Source organism: Drosophila busckii, chromosome 4 (assembly GCF_011750605.1).
Source record: "Drosophila busckii strain San Diego stock center, stock number 13000-0081.31 chromosome 4, ASM1175060v1, whole genome shotgun sequence".
NCBI classification, from domain to species: Eukaryota; Metazoa; Arthropoda; class Insecta; order Diptera; family Drosophilidae; genus Drosophila; species Drosophila busckii.
The window spans coordinates 482,987-504,347 of record NC_046609.1 but is presented as its reverse complement, the minus strand read 5'-3'; the positions used below and the strand labels follow the sequence as shown (position 1 = coordinate 504,347).

General features: G+C 32.4%; 2 protein-coding genes across 7 annotated transcripts; both read left to right on the top strand.

Annotated features, from left to right (window-relative positions):
• The first annotated feature begins 10,165 nt into the window (after positions 1–10,165).
• Positions 10,166–14,376, top strand: LOC108607426. Of its 4 annotated transcripts, none has more exons than XM_017998234.1 (6): positions 10,166–10,268; positions 10,875–11,130; positions 11,760–11,890; positions 12,051–13,246; positions 13,312–13,736; positions 13,794–14,376. In XM_017998234.1, exons 3-6 carry the CDS (start codon positions 11,868–11,870, stop codon positions 14,160–14,162), a joined length of 2,013 nt encoding a protein of 670 aa, XP_017853723.1. In that variant the 5' UTR covers positions 10,166–10,268; positions 10,875–11,130; positions 11,760–11,867; the 3' UTR covers positions 14,163–14,376. The 4 variants fall into 4 exon arrangements, with proteins under 4 accessions (XP_017853723.1, XP_017853721.1, XP_017853724.1 ...); XM_017998232.1 differs by having other exon boundaries at positions 10,166–10,325; XM_017998233.1 differs by lacking the exon at positions 10,166–10,268 and adding an exon at positions 10,536–10,628.
• Positions 14,377–15,904: 1,528 nt separating this feature from the next.
• Positions 15,905–19,429, top strand: LOC108607423 (slo-interacting protein 1). 3 transcript variants are annotated; one of them, XM_017998229.1, is made up of 7 exons: positions 15,910–16,032; positions 16,676–16,868; positions 17,058–17,182; positions 17,247–17,609; positions 17,668–18,769; positions 18,838–18,995; positions 19,057–19,429. In XM_017998229.1, exons 1-7 carry the CDS (start codon positions 15,979–15,981, stop codon positions 19,408–19,410), a joined length of 2,349 nt encoding a protein of 782 aa, XP_017853718.1. In that variant the 5' UTR covers positions 15,910–15,978; the 3' UTR covers positions 19,411–19,429. The 3 variants fall into 3 exon arrangements, with proteins under 3 accessions (XP_017853719.1, XP_017853718.1, XP_017853717.1); XM_017998228.1 differs by having other exon boundaries at positions 16,932–17,182; XM_017998230.1 differs by lacking the exons at positions 18,838–18,995; positions 19,057–19,429 and having other exon boundaries at positions 15,905–16,032; positions 16,932–17,182; positions 17,668–18,487; positions 18,546–18,638.
• The last annotated feature ends 1,932 nt before the right edge of the window (positions 19,430–21,361 follow it).

The following is a 21,361-nucleotide window of genomic DNA, read 5'->3' as shown; positions in this document are numbered from 1 at the left end:
GTCCAGACAACGTAATAAGGTTAGCACAGAGCTTTTTTTTAATTATTTTCTTTATTTTTAGAGCACTGTATTGAACTTTTATATGAATTTTCCCTTTAACCCACGGAATAACCGCGGGCGGTAACTTGCAACTGGCTGCACGCGGCGTTAACACCATAGGATCGGTAGACGACGGAATAAATTTTACCCAGATGGCATTTGTGTATGTGCATGGATTTTTAATTAATATTATTGTACGGTGAACAACGGCTTTTGTTTTAGTTCACTTGTTCATTTTACACAACGATCACCCGGTGTTATTTTTGCGCTTTCCACGTTCAAGTGGTCACTTGTGGAGCAGCCGAAAAAGCATTGTAACAGATAAATATCTTTCACTTCACTTGATTGCACAATAAATTTAAATTGAATTTATACAATCATTTTTAAATACATAACATTTAAATACATATAAACAAATGAAGGATAGTTGGTGCCTAACTTTATTAAGCTGACGCCGTCGGAATAGAGTTAAAAGCGAAGTGAGCACGGCGTGTTACTGATTTAATGTCAATGGCATCGAGTGCCGTTTGTTTCGGTCTTACCGAAGGCGAGTCGAGTAGATTCACGTCTACTGTAGGTAACAATATGACGAGTGCTCGAGTGTTTGTATTTGAATTTGCTCTGGAGGCTGCTAAACGGCTTTCTGATTGGCTGGAGCAATTTGACCAAATCAACCACCAATCTGGCTACAGCAATTTTGTTTGGTGGGATGTATGTTCATTCATTTTCTGGGCAAACCAGCTGTCTCACTCGGACACGTCTGTGTGCACAGTGCAACCAGAAAAATTTTTGGCTCTGCATATAAAATATTCTTAAAATAATTTCAAAAAATTTTGGAAAAAGCCAATTTTAAGTATAAGTTAATTGACTGACATGTAATTATTTAAAGGACTCTAATGATAGATTATTATATCAATAAGACATTATAATATTCATTCCTTTCAATGTTTACTTATAAATATTGAGCATGATGTACTTGTTTAAATCATGTGTGGTTGAAAAAAGCTTAGGTAATTTTAAATTCAATTTGAATTTGTCGAATGAACGGGCAAGTATCAGTTGCCCAATTGAATTGTTTCATTCCAATACAAAAACCTCTAGACTCTTCCGTTAACTACCCGCAGGGTTTCCGTTACGACAAACCCAAACACAAATACCGCAGAGTGCATGCATTACATACATATGTAAGAATGTACGTATCAACACGAATGGGCGTTATATCACACATTGTCAGGTCCTTATTTCAGTACTGTTCCTGAGGTTAAGCGTCGGTCGATGCGAGCGTGGGCGTGAACGAGGGCGTGGGCATTTTCGTTAGCGGAGCTTTGTTTTCAAAATGACGATTTTTACAAGACATGGGCGTGGCCAATTCAATAAATCTACATATGCAGCTATAGTCTGTCTTGTTTCGCTTTAGCACACGTAAATTCTTCAGTGCACGAACGAGATGGCAAATGTAATATACAGCGAAGCTTGCCTGCTATGCTGGCTATTCAAATTTTATATGCGTATATTCACACATACTTACGTATATACATACATACATAGGTATTTGTGTGCACGAATATTATTCTTCCTTGAAAATACTTATGAAAAATGTTACAATATAGAATATTACCAACTGAATGTATGGACTTAAAGTGACTTGGAATTCAAAAAAGATTTTATACTAAAGGTAGTTTAGTTGATCAAATTCAATTAAATCAATTAAACTCGAAATCCAAATAAATACTCAATATTCTATTCTGATTTTTATTAAATATAATAAATATAGTTTTTTGGCTAGCGTTTATAATAATAACTAAGGCTCTTGCTACAAATGTTCCATATTTTCAAAAGTGAAAAAATTTTCTTTCTATTACCGAAGTGTACAATACAAAAACAAATTTAATAGATCTTTTTTCAAAAAAAAACTGTCTTTCTTGTTTTCTTTTTACTAATGTATCAACCACTTATTAGCATTTGGAAAACACACACTTTTCATAGAAATCTATATAAAAATAAGTTTCCTTAGTCAACTCCTAAAGCAACATATTTATTTTATGATACTACCGCTCGCCTGGCACCCTTTTTTTATTTTTTATGATTAAATCACAGTTTAGCTTGAGCTTGGAATTTTAATTTGTTGAGATTAAATCAAATGTATGTACGTATCTTTACCAAGCGATGCGGTATTTATGCGAATATAAACGGAGCTGAGGCATTGTTTCAATACAGGGACACATAAAAGTAAATCTCTCAACAGGAAACTATACATAAGCTGCCAGTGCCAAACTTCAAGCGCCTGTTGTTGGTGCTTATGGACGCGTTTCGACACGTGCCAGTATCGCCGATACGGCTTAGACTCGAGCTCTCCGGTGCATTTACGTTTTTCCGCCTTATTTTTTGGGGTAGCTAAAATTTTTGCATCCGGATCCGCCTCCTGGTGTGTGGGCAATTCTGAATCTAGTGCTTGACTACATAACAATATTAATATTTTCAGATGTCGGAAAGGAGGAGCTTTTTAAAATTTAGCAGATCAGGGTAGTAACAACTGGTGCTCTTATTTCAATTTTGGCATTTAAATTGAAATCTTCATTGTTTTTTTTTAATATTTGAAAATTTTGAGTGGCACGGGTTTGTATAAAATTTTTGGTTTTATATCTCAACTATCAAAGCCTTTATTGTCTTTTAATTATTAGAGATAGTTAATAAGGCTTAAGTTTCTCTTTGAACAGTTTTCACAATGAACCATTAGGTTGCAAAGTTGAAAAAAAATATTTTTTTGTTTTAAAGCTTTATGAAATTCAAAATTTAACAAAAATTAACAAACTCTCAACAATCGGATCAGCGCTTGATTAGCTTTTCACTTTTTTAATTTTTTTGAGAATATTTCCTGATGCCATGTTTTCTGAAAAAAAAAACATTGCTTATTTTACAAACAATACTTGCAGAGAAAACATACACAAATTAATTAATTAATTAATTAATCAAAGCTATTCAGCTGCAAATATTTAATTTTCAAAAGACTTATGCAAATACATATTTAAAGTTCCAAATTTGTCACGGATTATAAAGAACGTAAGCTAATATTCACCCTTCGCCATTACGAGTATATACAACGATACACGCACTACATAGTTGAACGCTAACAGCTGGTGGTTGCCGATTCCGATTTGATTGCCGTAAATTGTTGCGATATTTAATGTTCCTTCTGTAAAGTAATTTCCAGATTTTCGATTTGTGCTTAAACTCTGGGTTCTACGTGTGTTTTCTCGTCAGTGGTGTCCGTCGATATGAACGTCTGTGCTTTTTGTGAAGTCTTGCAAGTTAGCGATAAGGACACACACACACACACCGACCCAGGCGCTATTATTAAAGTGCCACAAAGGACACACACACACACATGCATGGTCTTGATTGAACATGGCAATCTCATAAAACAAGAAAAACAGCACATCGCCAGTGAAGGTAAATTTTCAGCTTCAAAATGTTGTTTACTCTAATATCCTTACATGTTCTTACATATATTTATTAAAAACAGAGAAAAAGAAAACCATTATTTACTTTAATCAATACCAAACGCATATTGTACTGTATTTATTGTATTTCATTTCATGTATTTCTGCCCATCTTTGCACTTATTAGTCTGGAATTTAACTCTTTTTATTTTATTTTTTTTTATCGGGGTCATTAAATGGTTAAATCGAAGTCTAATATTTGTTGAGGCACTATCTTTTAATTTTAAACTTATTGCAAAGTCGCGAGAGACTCTAAGAAGTTGTGTAAGTATTAGCACTGTCGCGCTGAAAATCGATATTCACTTCATTGTTCTAATTAATTAATAATTTAGTTTATAAGTCAGAGCAATTCTTTTGTTTAGTTTGATCAGTCATTGTAGGACTTTTGAAGATATATAGTTTTTAATCATAAATATAAGATTAAATAATATCTATGTTTAATGAACAAAATTTCGATAAATCTTTGCTTAAAACATGTAAGCTGTTGCCTGCTTCCAATTTTCCTTGCACTTATTTGCATCTGCGACTGTTGTAGTAAAATAATGAGCATATCTAACTAATTATTTTTTTTATTTTAATTGTTCCCTTGTTATACATAAAATTTAAAGAGGGTCATAAGTTAGTCAAATTAACCTTGTGCGTTAGAGGGAGAAGAAGGCGCGGAAGATCAAATGCATAGTATAGTATATAGATTCTTGATTTTAATTAATATTTTTATCATTTTTTTAATTTATTATATTATTTAATTTATATTATTTAATTTATATTATTTAATGTATAGCTCTGCCATGCTAATGTCGTTACTGACGTAGCAGGCAGATACAGATACTACATTGATATCGTACTGTCAAAGTGAATAAAAAAGTTGGCTACGCTTTCTTTAAGGCATTCTTCGTTTATACACTTTGATTGAAGATTATTTTGTAGAACATTTTTTGTAAGCAATTATTTTTAGTCTCAAATGCAAAATAATAATATACTATACACGAGTAACCATGACTTGAGAAGTATAAATCGGGATAATATACAATATGTACGCAAATATGTACTTATGTATTATTGCTAAATCATATAGTCCTTAAGATTCTGGGCTAATCAGTGTTTTGAATTATTGAGATTTGCTTATGTACACATGAACACAAACAAATGCATTTGTTTACACACACATATACATATATCACATACATTTAAGCCTCAACCCTTATGTTGTATGTATATTAATATATATATCTATATATATGTATATCAAAGAACAAATAAATTGTCCACTCAAATATAGAAGCGAAACAATCTTAAGAATACTACACACAACAAAACCATAATTGCATGTTTTCACACGATAGTCGATAGCTAGGCGCAGTGTGTGCCTGGCAACTGGGGGTTGTTCAACGATCACGACAATTATTTTAGTATGGAATGAAAGAGCGAATCGATCGTGCTGATTTCGTAACCCGCTGCGAATGTACTCTTAGATTAAGAAAAGATCAAAAACTTCGATCTGCTCTGAGAAAAGGGAAATGACAACCAATTTGTATAAACAAGCAACCCAGGAATTCTTTTTATACCTATTTTTTTTACTTTAAATAGAAAGTCGGTCCCATCCGACATCGGTACATATATTAAATTGATTCGTTGCGAAGTCTGCCAGTTCAATCACTACGATACAAGCTTTTTAAATCTGTTGACGAAGTTAACGTTTCTACCAACATGTTTGTGGACAAATTACGATAGACATTTTTTATTCTTTATTTTATATATAAATTCGTAAGTAAACCTATCGAAGAAAATTGCGTGTTATTGTTGTTTTAAATTTATTTAATTTTATATATGAAGCATTATTAATAGCTATTATATAATAGGAATCGTCACACATATATATTTGCACGGACCTAAGTACCAAGTTTAATGTCTCTTGCTCGAAATTAGAAAATAAATTAATAAATAAATTTAAATGAATAAAATAAATATTTTTATAAAAATCGACAAATTAACTTCGGTGCGTCGGCCGCGACGCCCCGCTGTCTATATTGAAAATTGAAATGTGAATAAAACCTAAGTTATTTATTCCATCGTTATGTTTACGGAAGAGGAGAGAGGAAACGAAAATAAAATAAAACCGATTTTTCCCGGATATAAAGGAGCACCTACATACATACCAAATTTGTTAGTTCTCATCGTTGCTGAGAAACACATACCATTTATTATAATGTAATAAATTTCTATAGGTTTCGACCAACTATACAAGTATTTTTTTACATTACAATTTATTTTTTACTTTTTATATCTATCTTTGAATATTGAAAATGTTTTACATTGTATTTGTACCCACTTGGTTAAGTTCCTTAAATCCAAACATATGACAGCATGCGGCACAAGTTTCCAATCATTTAGTAAATGCATGTATTCGATGCTGTTATGTTGATGGTGTTGCTTTTGTTATGGAGAAAAATATTCTTACCATAGGTAGTGGGAAAAGCGGTAAATGCATAGTCCATCTCTGCTGTATATAAGATAGTGTATTTTATAACGATCGAGTATAGCAAGGGAATTTAGCAGTCGGATACATACTTACTATTTCTGTATCGGCATTAACAATGTATGGTAATGGTTCACCCTTGTTCTTACCCTGGAAGCAATCATTCACCGCACCGTTTTTTTGTTTTCTAAAATTTGATTCTAATCCGCTGATAATATTTTCAGACTTTGCCGAATTTTGATATTTCGCTCGGTTGAATTTAATGCGATTCTAGCGTATACAAATACACGATACGAGTACAAACAAGCTCAAGGGTGTTATATAGGGTGCAAGAAGTTTAAGTATAATAATAAAATATTTGGACACGTTAAATGCTTCTTTGCTGAATTCTTGGGTGGGTGGTTGCTTTAATAGCAGTTGGCCTATCTATGAACGGTTCGATGCCTATTTACATCACATTCATATGTACTTTTATAAATGTATTTGTATGCTCAGAGTAGGCCAAAGTGCTCGTATTTGTAATAAAGTATGTATATTAAAATATCTAACGGGAAATACCTATCTATTCGATAAATGAATACCAACCGGCTCATATTTGTATGTTAGGATTTGGTGATGTAGCATGATATAATTTACACCAAATTTGCTTAATCCATAATAAAACGCTACAATTATCACACTTGAAAGTTTAGCAGTCCCCTGCTGTTATTGTTATCGTCACCGTGTCAACATGACTCCCCACTGGGATTCCAACTAACGAGCCATTAAACAATTAAATCATCGTCAAGCCCAGACAGCCAGTCAGCTCAGCTATGACCAGTCCAGTATTTGACCAACCAACCAAATTCAAACATCCAGCAACAAAAATGAATGTCATACATATGTACTTCTAACAAGAGCACGAAGGGAAATGGGATGGGTTACCAACACGCTCGTGCAAACCTTTGCTTTACAGAGCTCAACCACTGTGAATATGCTTCAATTATTATGAGCATTCTGTGCCTCCCACATGCATTACTACTATCACTTAACAAACACCCAAGCTACGCATTCTAACCCTCACACACTTTGCCTTAAATAATAAAGGTGAAGGGAACGAAACGTAATTCGTAAGCATGCATTCGTAATTAAAATGCACCATGCTGCTTAAATTCATCGTTTACGAGCAACTTGTAAGCCAAATGTTTACCAAAATTCAAAGCTACAATATATTAAAAAGTTCCAAGTTTTTAATTATGTTCGATATGATTATTAGAATGAAAAAACTTGAAAATATGTATACCATTTTAGGAAACATAGAACCGGGACTTAGATTTATGAGCACAGAATATATCAACTTCGTTTAAATAGCGTTTTTTTTCCAATTTAATATAATATAATTACGCTGATTTACACATAACACATGACCCCAACAAAAAGACATCATAATCATCACCAAAAGGAACACTATCCGCTTGGGTATAAAAGTATCTGCATTCCAAATTGTTTCTTGAGATCTTGTAACGTTCCGTTATCGGAATCTCTGTTACTTACATTGACGCAAATATAGGACAAGAATCTTTCCATCATAACAAAATTTTTACAAGGTATACATTTCTCGGATGAATAAATACAAACTAAATTTAAAATTTATAAACATTCATGAAAGTAGGTAGTAGTTGAATTGAACTATACAAAAAATGATGCAAATAATCTTATTTTCAAATAATAGTGTTTTATTAATATTACAGGTATACGTGAAAAATTTTAACTTATTTAAATCTTTTCTAGCTTGTGTTTGGTCAACAAAAAATTGTATTATTTGTTCTTCTAGGCTTTAACTGGATTCGAGGTGTTGATCTACCATCTTATACAAATAGACTAATTAATTAATTTATCTCCCCTTGTTAACTAATCGCCGGATTATGTTAGGCGTCATGCTTATGACTAGGTACACTCAAAATTTTTGTTTCTTTGTCACTTAACGTTTGCACAACAAACTAACTTTTTTAACTATTAATAATTGCCACTAACCCAGTCCTGATTGTGTTTTCCCTAATCCTTACAACGAATGTTGGGTCTGTTTCACACTCCCAATCTATAAGCTTTTCAAATTTAAAAACAAAAACTTAATATTTAAATACTTGAAATATTTTTTGTCATAATTTTCTTTTACCGTCGACAGTTCATAATTGACATTACATAAAAAATGAGTGTACTTTAATCAAATACAACCAAGAAAAACCAACCAGCATCACTGACGCTGACACTGACATTACCATTTTTTTTATATGTACTTTGAAATTACCGGGCATGTATCTAAAAATATAATAGTGTCCATCCCTCTAAAAAGTGTTATCGATATGTTGATATATTAAATAACTGTTCTAAAAATCGACCATGCGTATAAGAAGAGCATATTGCACTAAGAATTCGACATAAAATGTACAGTAAACTTTTTTTGAAAAAAAAAGACAGATTTCTTGTTTGTGATTTTTTCCTTTTTAAAAATTGACAGATGTGTCATGAAAAACGTTGAATTGGCAACGCTGTCTCTAGCACACAGTTTGAAAAGCTTAGGGTGGAGCAGGAAGTAAAAGAGACGAGACCAGTGACTCTAAAAGAAATTAATCAGCTGTGGCTTGTTTATGTTTACGTTTTGTTCTAATTGCCCAATAGGTGGTGATATTATACTTAATGCACTTAAATATAAATACAATAAGTAAATCAATCAGGGACCATAACAAACATAATTTTTATTTAAAAAATTAAGCTGTAAAAATATTTTTTTTTTAATTATTAGACCATTTATCGATATTAATTATGTTTATTTATATATTTAAATTATTAATATTAGTATATATACGGTTACCATTGATGGTGATCCCCCAAACATAACAATAAAATTGACTGCAATTTCAAACATTTTAAAAAATTTTGGAAGAGAATGATGTAGGAGACGAAATGTTGGTTTGAACAATCAAAAACCTGTCAGAACTCCCACTTCGAAATTATGTCCATATGTATATCCATATATAAAGGTATATATTTTTAAACACGTTAGTGTGACACGTTTGTGTCCCTTTGGCACAGGGACAAAGTGAAGCCAAAACCAGTTGGGTAAACGTACACATACATACATACATACATATGTATGTACATATGGAGCACGAAAATTTCTAGCCAGCAGGAGGCAGTTGTAGTTGTAGAGAGAAAAAAATGTTTGATTATTACCATAATAAAATAAAGATACTTTCCAAAATCAATTAGTTATATTGCAAATGCATTGCACGACTCATTTCGGAATTCAATACGCGGATGGTCACAAGGCCTATAAATTATACTATTTTATAAATTAAGTAACTCTTTCGTATTAGTCAACTAAACTAATAAGTAAAGTAAAAATGACTCACGATTCACGTTCTGACCTCATACAATTTTCGAATATGGGACTCTGTACCCTTCATGCAAAACCCTTGTAGCGCAGAACTTTTCATCTAATAACAAGGCTAAAATGTTAACAAACAAATCATAATTTTATGCAGAAAATAACTCCAATTTGAATATTATGCCGATAAGAATAGTTTGTTTCCAGTGTACAAAATAAAATTAAAGAACCGCGCAGAGACGCAACAGAATAGATTATATAAGATTAGATTACCTAATGTTTCAAGTCCTAGTATTTACAACATACGAAAAAAAAATAAAATAAAATAATATGTAAGTATATAAAGCCTTGTAAGAGAATTCAATCGTCGACAACTGTACATACATATGTATATGTATATCAGATGTGAAAAGCAATTATAAAAAAAGATCAGGAGCGCATCGAAATTACTTAGGGAGGCCCAAAATAATAAAGCTATAATAATAATGAGATTTAAACATTTTTATGTAAATTCAGAGACGTCTTTATTTCGTTTGCCAACCCGGCAGTAACAAAATACAGCTGAATTCAAAATATTTATGATTTTAATTATGGCATTCAAACCACTTACAATTTCTCTCTTTTTCTCTAGGGGGGGACCTGGCGCACACCATCCTCATAACAGCAAAAACATCTTGTTTATGAATGTATTTATGTCCATGCGTATGTATGTACATACATAGATACATATATGTACATACATGTATGTACATATATTTGTTTCAGTTTGTCAGTTAGCTGTGCGGCATGCTCAAGCTCTGTTGTACATCGCTTTGTCGCTGCGGTTTCTCCGTTTTCCTCAACAAACTGCCTAAAATAAAAACTAAAGAACAAGAATAAGAAAAACGTAAATCCACATGAAATATTGTGTGCAGGCCAATTCTAAAATAAATTAATTTAACATGTGCGCATTTTGTTAATGTTTAAACTTTACATGTGTATGTATACATATATTGTAGCGTATACAATAAATACATATGTAAAAAGTATGTACTGCTAATAATCAAAATAGAAATTCCGAATGCATGTGTATGTATATACTATGTACTATTGTTATCGCAAAATATTTTTTAAATGGAAAGGGACTAAGTGCAATTTCTGTTCTATACTGAAGTTCAAGAGCACAAAAATTGATTAAAATGTTTATAAATGAATTTAATTGAATAAATACAATACAGTGAGAGTGATCGTCAAGATCTTGAGTGAGGTACACAAAGATAAACATACATATGTACATATATATGTATGTAGGTATGCACGCATACACATACATATGCTTATAAGCATATGCATGTATATGGAAATATATGTCCATACTTATAAATATGTATGGCAGATATTATTGTACACAAATGCATACATGTACATTCATGCATGCATATGTAGTATGTATGAATATATACATATGTATATAAAATAAGTATGTACATATGTAAAAGAATTGAAATTTTAGCGAATAAGTACGAGCAACAACAAAGACCAAACCAAAAAGCGAAAGTGAATTGGTCAGATTGAAGAAAAAGAATGAGAAGAAAAGTATTTACAATAAGAATGCATTGGACTTAAAAACATTATTGACCGAAAAGTCAGTCGTGATATTTGCATATCTGTATTTCAACGAGGACAATAGCAATATAATAATATGCTGAGATTGGAGCTGCTAAGTGATTGCGTCTGCTGATTATTGTTCAATTTGGATAAGAAATCTGGTCAGTATAAAATTACATAAATATCTACATATGTATATGTATGTATGTACACATGTCTCTCTACATAAATACAATTACAATTGTACATCTAACATAGAAGAAGCTTGACAAAGCTAGATTTTAAAGTACCGCTCAATATATGTACATACATATGTATTTATCCTTGATTTGTATTATTTTTGTTTAGCTATAATACAGAAAAAAAAGAAACTTTTGCCAGAATTACTTAATGGATACTGTAAGGCTAATACCTTCTGTAAAAACAGATAGAAGGAGGTTTGGTAGACCCTATAGTGTGAATATATTCTTGATAAGCAAGACCAACTTAGTCGTTATAGTCATGTCCTTCCGTCCAGCCGTCTGTCTGCCTGTATGAGCAACAAGATCTCAAAGACCATCTGAGCTAGAGACACTAAATTTGGTATGTATGCTCTCCTATTTTCACCGTAGATAAAGTTTATTATTGAAATTAGAATATCCTTTTCCCTCCCCCGTAAATTTAAAAAAACCACATCCACAATTTTTACCAGATTTTAATTATCTCGGAAAATTTCTGCGCAATCGGATAAAAATTTTCAGAAATATATACATATATAAATATTTATGCACATACATTTTTTTATAAACAGACAGCGTCCCTGCTGACAAACGTGATGTAAGGCGTAAGGTGTTAAGTTTTGTGTGCATGGAGTGCGTGCGTGTCTTCGCTGCGAATCCCTTTAGAGTCTATCAAAAAGATGGCTCGGCACACCTTTAATGCGTGCGTATTTATACTTGTCAAGCTTTGATTTATTCAATATCTAAATATAAAAACAAATAACTGTTCATTTGCTTTAAGTATATTGTTGTAAGATTAAAAATCTCAAGCTCTCGTGGATTTTTATTTACAATATTAAAATCACTCATTCGCTTTGTTACAGTCTTTCTAACCGGACTAGGGTAAAAAAAAGTATGGCATTTGCTAAGAATGATTTGACAAAATTGATCAAACCAACAACGCAATCATTGTTGGAGCTCTGTAGTTGCGGTTGTAAATGGTCGAGCAATGGACAACTTATCGATTCATTATTAACCATTGATGACAGTTTTTTAAACACCAGATATGTTTTGACTAAAGTACCTTTTAGCAATGCCTCGTGCTCGTGCCTTAATAAAGGCTCTGAACGCCCCATTTTTAGCAAACAAAAACAAATGAAATATGCCCACATGAGCTGCCGATTGTTTCTCACAAGATGTGCTGTTACAATCATAGTATCGATGCTGTTTTTTTTAGCATCGGCGCAAGATGTACATAGTCAGTCAGAAGGTACGAAAATAAGTGGATCAATTGATTTCTCAAACGATACTTCTGGATCCCAACAGACAAACGCTAACACCACAAAACAATTTAAAAACCATTATAAGTTCACAACTACAACCGCTTTACCCTTATTAGATGTTGAAATCAGTACTAATCAAGTGCCTACATCAACCAGCTCAATAAAATTGCTAAATATGAAGAGTCGAAGAAACAGCATGAACAAAGAAAGGAATGGACTGGCGTCCGGAGGTGGATTTAGTATGAACAGAAATAGCTTGATTAATAGCGATAACGCATTACAAAGACAGCTAAGGGAAAAGGCTAAGCAAGACAGTTTGGAATCGATAAAAATGCATATATTAATGCGTTTGAATTTAAAGAAATTACCAAATATAACAAAACCAATTTCGGTTCCACAAAATATACTGGAGAACTTCTACAAAAACTACAATGCGACTCTTTCCAAGACTATGTGGCGACCTGATCCGGATGCCTTTGGCAAAATTAGAACCCAATATTTTAATGAAGATTTGTCCAAGATTATGTCTAATACTTCTAATAATCCCATGCAATTGAATGTGGACAGAAATCAAAACTTCGGATTGCTCGAAGAGCCAGCAAGCGAGTCAAGTGAATTGCAAGGTGACGATCCTAATGCATTTGATGATTCTTTACAACCTCATAATGTACGAGTAAAAAAGAATGACAAATTTCAACATGCTCAATCTAATGAGTTTTTCATGAATACCGAGGATGATAGTAGAGAATATGAAAATATTCTGTCTCACATAAGCAGTATTTATGTATTTCCTGAGCGTAAGATATATAATATCCATACATTTTTTATATATCATATATATATATATATTTTTTTTTTGTAGAGCCTCATGTGCGACACAATCGCAATCCAGATGTTTTCAGATTTAAGCTGGATTCTAGTTATTCTGATATATCACATATTACACTGCATTTGTATTTACGAGGATTGGAGTGGATAAAAATAAATCAGCCTAACCTAATAGAGGAGATTGCAGATTTGCAAAACCGGGATATTATTGTGGCCGTGCACCTGACAAATGTTACTAACTATAATCCGAAAGAAAATATATTTGAATTCCATCATAAAATTCCAACGGGTCTGGGAAAGTGGGTTAATGTGGATCTAAAGCCACTATTTGACCATTCTATGTCAGCTCTACCGATCGCAGAAGCCATTAACAAAACACAAGAAATTTTTATCAAAGGTGTTGAAACCTGGATGAAGCCTTTAATTGTAATGACCGACAATGCTTCAAAAAATCCACTGGTATTATATATTTATATTAATTCTATTTTTCACTTGTAAACATGTTTCTAATTTTAGACGGTTCATATTGAAATTGGATCACAGAAAAAGCATCGACGAAAGCGTAGCGTATTTATGGACTGCACTGAGAGCGATCATGATATGCGTTGTTGTCGCTATCCCTTAAAAGTGAATTTTACGAGCTTTGGATGGCATTTTGTAGTAGCACCAACCATCTTCGATGCATACTTTTGCAGTGGAGACTGTAGAGTAGGATATTTGGAACAATATCCTCATACTCACCTTGCTGCATTGACGACTTCTGCGACGCCTTGTTGTTCTCCAACCAAAATGAGTTCCTTAAGTTTGTTGTACTTTGACGACAATCACAATCTTGTGTTGAGTGTTATACCAAATATGTCCGTTGAGGGATGCAGTTGTTCCTAACCGACACATTTTTAAATTGCTACCATATCATACCATTATAACTTGAGAGTATATGTTTTGAATACAATATTAGAAATACATAAAATAAGCTAGAACGATCACAATACAGATACAATTACAATAATAAATTTTGTATACATAAATGTACATCTAGCCGTCAAATACTTGACGCACTCGCATTCTATTCTCGAAAACGCTTTTATGTCTGCTTTAAAGAGAGTTAATATTTGTCTTTATTAGATTATTTATATTTGTACATTTGTATTTTCATGTAACAAAGATGATTCATTTATATAAAATTTGTTCCTAATTTTATATTCACACTGTCGTAAAATATTTATTTATTTTTATGCCGTTTTCAAATTATTTCATAATAAGTATATATCAAATGAAATGGTAATTAACTCAGGAATAATAATCATACACGCTTAATAACGTAAATTAATTGAAACAAAACGAGCTTTCGAAATCAAAACTTTCATGTTTTTGAATGGCAGAAAAGTATAGTTTTGTTATTGAATTGTATAAAAATTTTTTTGTAAAATATATAAAAGTGTGTTTACAAACAGTACTAATAGCACAACGATCTGCCATATAAAAATCTTTATAAATTTTTTTCTTTTCAAATTTTCTGAATAACTAAAACAAGCACAAATTAAAGTTTGGCGCTGCAAACTTTTTCTTACACTTTAACTAGGGGCCGCAAACACACTCACGCGTTATAGTGCGTCAGCAATGCATCCCGATGACGATATAATAAATTAAAATGTGAATAACTCCCAAGTTATTTATCCGATCGTACTGATCTAGCGCTTATAATCTGTGAGATCTGGTTGCTCAGACATTCAGGCAGACAATCAGAGAGACTGGCTATATCGACTCATTTTATCTTGCTTATCAACAATATATAAATTTTATCGGATGTATCTCACTTTATAATGCATTTGCACAACTTCATAATGCGCATTTCCCAAAATGTCAATGTGTATAAATACGGACGGGAAAATGAACTTTTTATACATCCTATTATTTTCTAGCGTCCCCCGGGGTTATGCAAAGAATATTTTCAGACTGATTTTTGACTAAATTGGGGATGGACTAATAATTATAACATAAATAACGATGTTGAGATTTTGATTTTATTTCTTAAAAATTCCACATATTTAGGTATTTTGAAAATAAAGTCGCTTCTCGAATGAATTTCAGAAAAGCTATGAAGTATGCAGTATTTATAGTTGGTATATATACATTTTCAAAAAAAAAAATAACCAATCAATTGAAAGAATGAATCACTTTAAGTTATTTAAATTTGACAAATCAAATTGTAAGGACTTATTAAAAATTTGTGTTCAGAAATACCCACAAAATACAATTTTTCTTGTCAAATTTGTACATTTTTTATGTATGGAGTCACTTATCGATACTTTCATTCGATATTTTTTAACCGACGCCAATTTTTAATACATACAAATATTACACAGATTTCATTTTATAGTTTTTGTGACTCTTCGGCCCATTTTGAAAAGGATGTATGCATAGTTTGATCGCTTTAAAAATAAATTTTCCAGTATGGTTTGAGAATGTATATTTTAAAAATTATACAATAATTTATTTTATAAAACCCATTCATATAGGGCGCCAACATAAAATGAACCTAGACGAATGTGACCAAATAAATAAAAATCGATAGCACATCGATAGTGAAAAATTATCTCTAAAACAATTGTGTCGCGATGTTTTTCTGCCCTGTGTTATTGTATTAATGTGAAAATAATTACAAAATAAATTTGGAAGAAATATGTAATTTGTTATCATAATGTGTTCAAATAATTCGATCGGTGCTGTTGAGTTGGACTATGTTGTTTTAAAGGTACATAAATAATCATTTATTCCCATTCAAAAGTATGTAGCACATATTTGCGAGTGAAGGTATGCGTATACATATGCATACATACATATGTACATACAAATGACAATATATGCATACATGTTTGTATGCTCATACATATGCACACATATATTATTGTATGGTCCCTGTAGTTTCAAATTATTTTAAATGTATCTTAGTACACTCACATACATATGTGTACATATGTTTTCAATAAATGTTTTCCCAACTATTACCTACGTTTAAGGTTTGTTGACCTACATATCGTAAAAAATACTAGATACAAACATGAATGGACCAGTACCACCATGTATGTATGTACATATCAAGAATATATAAAATCCTGTTTAATTGTTGTGTTCTGAGCTTGCTAAAAAATATACTGTTCGCAAAACATAAACAAATAAAAATTTCTATTGTATGCATGCCAGTTTTTTATTTATTTACATTAAAATCTTTAATACTTATATATATTAAGCTAAGCCTATTTTAGCTTTACAAAGAACGTACATTTTGTTTAAATGTTAAATATTAATGGAATGCCAAGACAGCTCAACACTAAAAGCTTGTCGTTACGCGGTTGTAGAATGATTTTAAATATGTGTAACAAATTTGTTTGTTTCAGCTTAATGGTAGTGACATAACGTCCCTGTCGAATTATGAAGTGGTTCAAATGTTCCTTCAAGCAAACGAAACCCTTGTAGTTGAATTAAGTCGGAAGACGAGTATCGTCACTAAGCCTAACGAAAGCCACACAAAAGATGACGTGATATTGCAATGCCAAGGTCAAAGCCAGCAAGAGACTGCTGAAACTTGTGGTAAATCTAAACATTTACATATTTTAAATACAAATGAAAGATCAACCAGTGCATTACTCTTAGCAAATAAACTGAATACTGCCAATCCGTTACCGTCGTCGATAAATAATCAAACCATTTTAACACTACGTGCATTTAATAATAATGCCATCTATAATAGAGTAGCTAAACCTAGCTCTCTTTCCAAAGAGACACAAACCGTGGAGAATTATTCAATGCCTAATCAGGACATTGTGCGAACAATTGCCGACCATATAATCGAACAAGAGCATAATATTTTTGAGCAATGCCTTGAACCAGAAATTGATATTGAGGTATTACACGTAAATACATGTACAAGTTTCGAAACATCATTATATTTTGTTTATCCTTTTAAAGGAAGTAACCCTACATAAAACAGATGCGGCAAACAATGAAATTGGACTAAGTGTATCATGTAATGGGTTCTTTATAAAAAGCAGCAGCGATGAAGGTGTAAGAACTGCTGCCTATAACGACAATTGCGAAACAGATTTGGCGCCAGAAGATCAACTTACCGAAGCGGATGTTGATGCAGATGCAGAAGTTTTCATTAGCGACATACAGCCAAACAGTATTGCCGACAAAGACGGCCGCCTAAGACGTGGTGATCAAATACTTCGCATCAATGGCATTGATGTTAAAACGAAAGAGCACGCTGAAAGAAAAATCGCTGAAAATAAGATGGATGTGACATTGCTGGTCAGTCGTCTAATATATCCCGTAAGCCAATGATAATTTTAATTTGTTGTATATATAAAGGTTTTTTCATATATTTCAGGCTGATGAGTTCTCAGATGGTGATGGTGATAATGATGTTGACTCTGAATTGGATAATTTAAATGATGACATCGACAGTAACTTTGAATATACAAATGGTTTTCTTAATGATGACTACATAAATGTTGTTGACAAGTTAGATAAACTGATTTTATCCCAAGAGCAGGACATTCAAATTAAACCCATTAATGGGCTATTAACGGAAGTCGTCGCGAATTCAGCAAAGCCGATACCAGAAGCTCTGAAAGTTGTCCATTGTAAAACTTCTGTAAACACTATAGCGGAAAAGACACCATCCGTTGATCACTTAAAAACATCCGCATGTCATACCAAGTCACAGTTTGAAGCTACAGATGCCAATTTAAGTCAGGGCAGAGGATTACTATTGAAGCAACCGAAGGAAAAATCTTTGTTAAACACAAAAAATGTTGCCCACCTCACTGCTTCAACGAAATCAAATCAATTTGCTTATGATGAAAACGAACATATTTATGAAACTATACCTGAAGACTCCGAATCTGAGCCTCTTTATTGCTCACCATATCAAAGCTCTAACTACATGACTACTGTAGGGTCTTGCTCGTCCACAGCAACAACAGCCGAAACCAACGTAGAAATGCAGCAACAGAGTCAAAGAGTTGCTCAATGGCTAGGCATCAAGTCGCATCTAAATCCGACGAGTCCCAAGGCTGTGCAAATTTTGTCTGGCAAACTGAACTTTTATAATAATAAGCAACAACGCATTTTCAATCGTGTGTCTACACTGCGCAGTGCAGTAACAAATACAAGTGGATCAAGCAGTAGCGGAGCTGGATACAATGGTTTTGCCACACTTAATTTGGAAAAAGGAGCTAATCAAAATATATGTATAAATTTCAGTGAAGAAGTAGATAACTCGTCCAGTGCATATAATACTGGTGGTTCTAACAATAGTGCCAGTCCCCGCCAAAATCTAAGAAGTGTAGACACCGAAAATGTGGCAACGTCCATTGGCAATCAAGTCGCAAGTTCCAGCATTACTAGCCCCATAAACAGCATTATGATGCCATTTGGTAAAACCAGTCGCATTCCAACCTGTTCTCAACCCAACGGTCCTCTTAATGGTATACCATTCAATTACACCATACTAAATTTAATACTCAGTCAATTCATTTGATTTATTTCTATTTAGACATTTCGGCTCACAACAAGGTAATTGATGAACAAAATCAATTTGCTAAGACGGATTGCAACTCAATTCGGCAAAAATCAACCGAAGAACCACAATCGCAATGTCCACAATTTAATGCACCCAATTTGAGTAGCTATCACTTTGTCAGCAGTCAACAGGTAAACAATGATTGATATTCTTATTTCGCATAGCATTAGTTTTGTTCCTAATTTTTTCTAGGTAGCGAAAAAGTCTGAAGTCGAACTAAAGCAAAACTCGTTTGTGGTAACTACGAAGAACGCTTCAGAAGAAATACCCATGGTTTGGAAAGTTAAGCGTCGCCCGGATGGAACGCGCTATATTGTCAAGCGCCCAGTGCGCAATCGTATTCAAATGGGTAGTATACGTAAGAGCTTGCGGAGCAATGAAATTACTACAACAGAGGATGACACAATATCTGAAGTTAAGATTGGCAGATACTGGACTAAGGAAGAACGCAAGCGACATATTGAGCGAGCACGAGAGCGCCGACACCACCAAATGCAACAGCAACAGTTACTGCATCATTATCATCATCAGCAGCAGCAGAAATAACTATTACCTAGCTTTAAAATACATTTTTGTTTCTCTCCCGTTAGATTAAATTAACAAAACGAAAGTATATATGTATTCTTTCACAAAACCAAAGTATATATGTATTCTTTAAGTATGTATACGTATACAAAAGGCGGGCTTCCAGCTCGAAATCGTTACAGCTTCAAGAATTACGGTGTGTGGCTACCCGACTGAACTCATAAATATGTTACTCCAAAATGTAAGTAGATTTTCAGCTTAAGAACCAATAATAAAATTATTCAAGAAAACTGTTCTTAACACAAATTATAATTCCGACTTTTTAAAAGTCAAAATCATAGCACGAAAAACAGTGGATCAATGAAAACCAAAAAATGCTGTCTTAATTAGTAACTACTTTTAAAATTTAACATCACCGCGAGTTTATATTTCAAACCATAAATTATAGACATTTATTATTATCAGTTCAATTAACGTAATGACAAGACAAAAGCATCAGCAATAAAATTTTTAAATAAATAACGGTATAATTCATTCGAAATTATGTATTTGAACTTTTTCATAATTTGTATAATAAGTAATTCTTCAGTGTCACTGACTTTTATTTAATAGATTTGGATAAACTAAAGCTTTGAAATAAACAACTTACTTTTAAATGCCATTTAAATTAAACTTTACAGAAATACGTTACAAAAATCAACTTCCGAGTTATACCGTTGGATCCAAATTAAACACATTTTTGAGTCAGGAAATCGTAAAAGTATTTTATTCTTTAATTCAACTTTTTTTTTTTTAATGTAATTCAATTCTATGGTACAATTGGTATAGCCAGAGCAACAAAGGCCTTCAGACTATTCCTATTTATTTATATTAATTACATCAACAACATTATTTAGGAGAACAAACGTTTTTTTTATTTGCATCTATATTTTTGGGAACTCTGAACTTTTGGTTGACTTATGGCCGTAGGGCTATCCCCTTCCCAGGCTTACATACTCAAAAATTTGTTTTGCAAGTTTTTTTACACCTTGAAAAGGGTATCAAATGTATGTCTGCAGACGTATTTATATTCTATATATATGTCAAAAAGTATATACACTATTTTGTCATACAATTTTTCCTGCTTATCTTTTTATTTCTTTAAGCAACATTTCCAAGTTATTTATCGTAGTTAGCTCTATCCGTAAGCTTTCAAATATATATGGAAAAAGTCAGTTTTTTAGCGTATCTACATAGTAATTTAAAAACAAGCAAAACGATATAACCATGTACAGCTTGAATTTTCATATTTCGAAAATTCGAAATGATATTACGATATTCCTAACATTAATTCTTAGATATTATCTACCCGAGAGCCGGCCAATACCTGGAACTAGAGCAATAGTGAGCGATAGTTTTTCCTAACCAATAATAGCTATCGATAGAGCAAAACCACATTGGGACGCAGTGTATAAATTAGTATTTGCATTTAGTGGATTGTGATTTGTGTATCACACACAGAAGATGGCGTGGCCATCTTGTTTGTCTTTACGAATACCTAGATTTCACCAACTTGAGACATCACAGACCTTGGCATCTTAAGTCATTCAAGTTTATTTTAGTACATTGATGCAGCCCATTTCCTTTATGAAATCAAGAAGAAATGAACCAGGCATAGTTTTGAAGATATTTGAATATACCTAATTTAATTATATGCTGTTAATTTGCCTCAATTGAATAATAATCTCAGAAAATTAGTATTTTGTACTTGTATTTGTAAATAAATACAAATTTTCTGAGATTATTATTCAATTGAGGCAAATTAACAGAATATAATTAAATGAATAAAACTTATTATATAAGTAATGAGAACAAAATATATTTCAAATTAAATTTAAAAGTATTTAAAAATTAAGTTTTTGTTTTTAAATTTGATAAGCTTATAGATTGGGAGTATTAAATTGATCATAAACATGAGACCTAACATAATCCG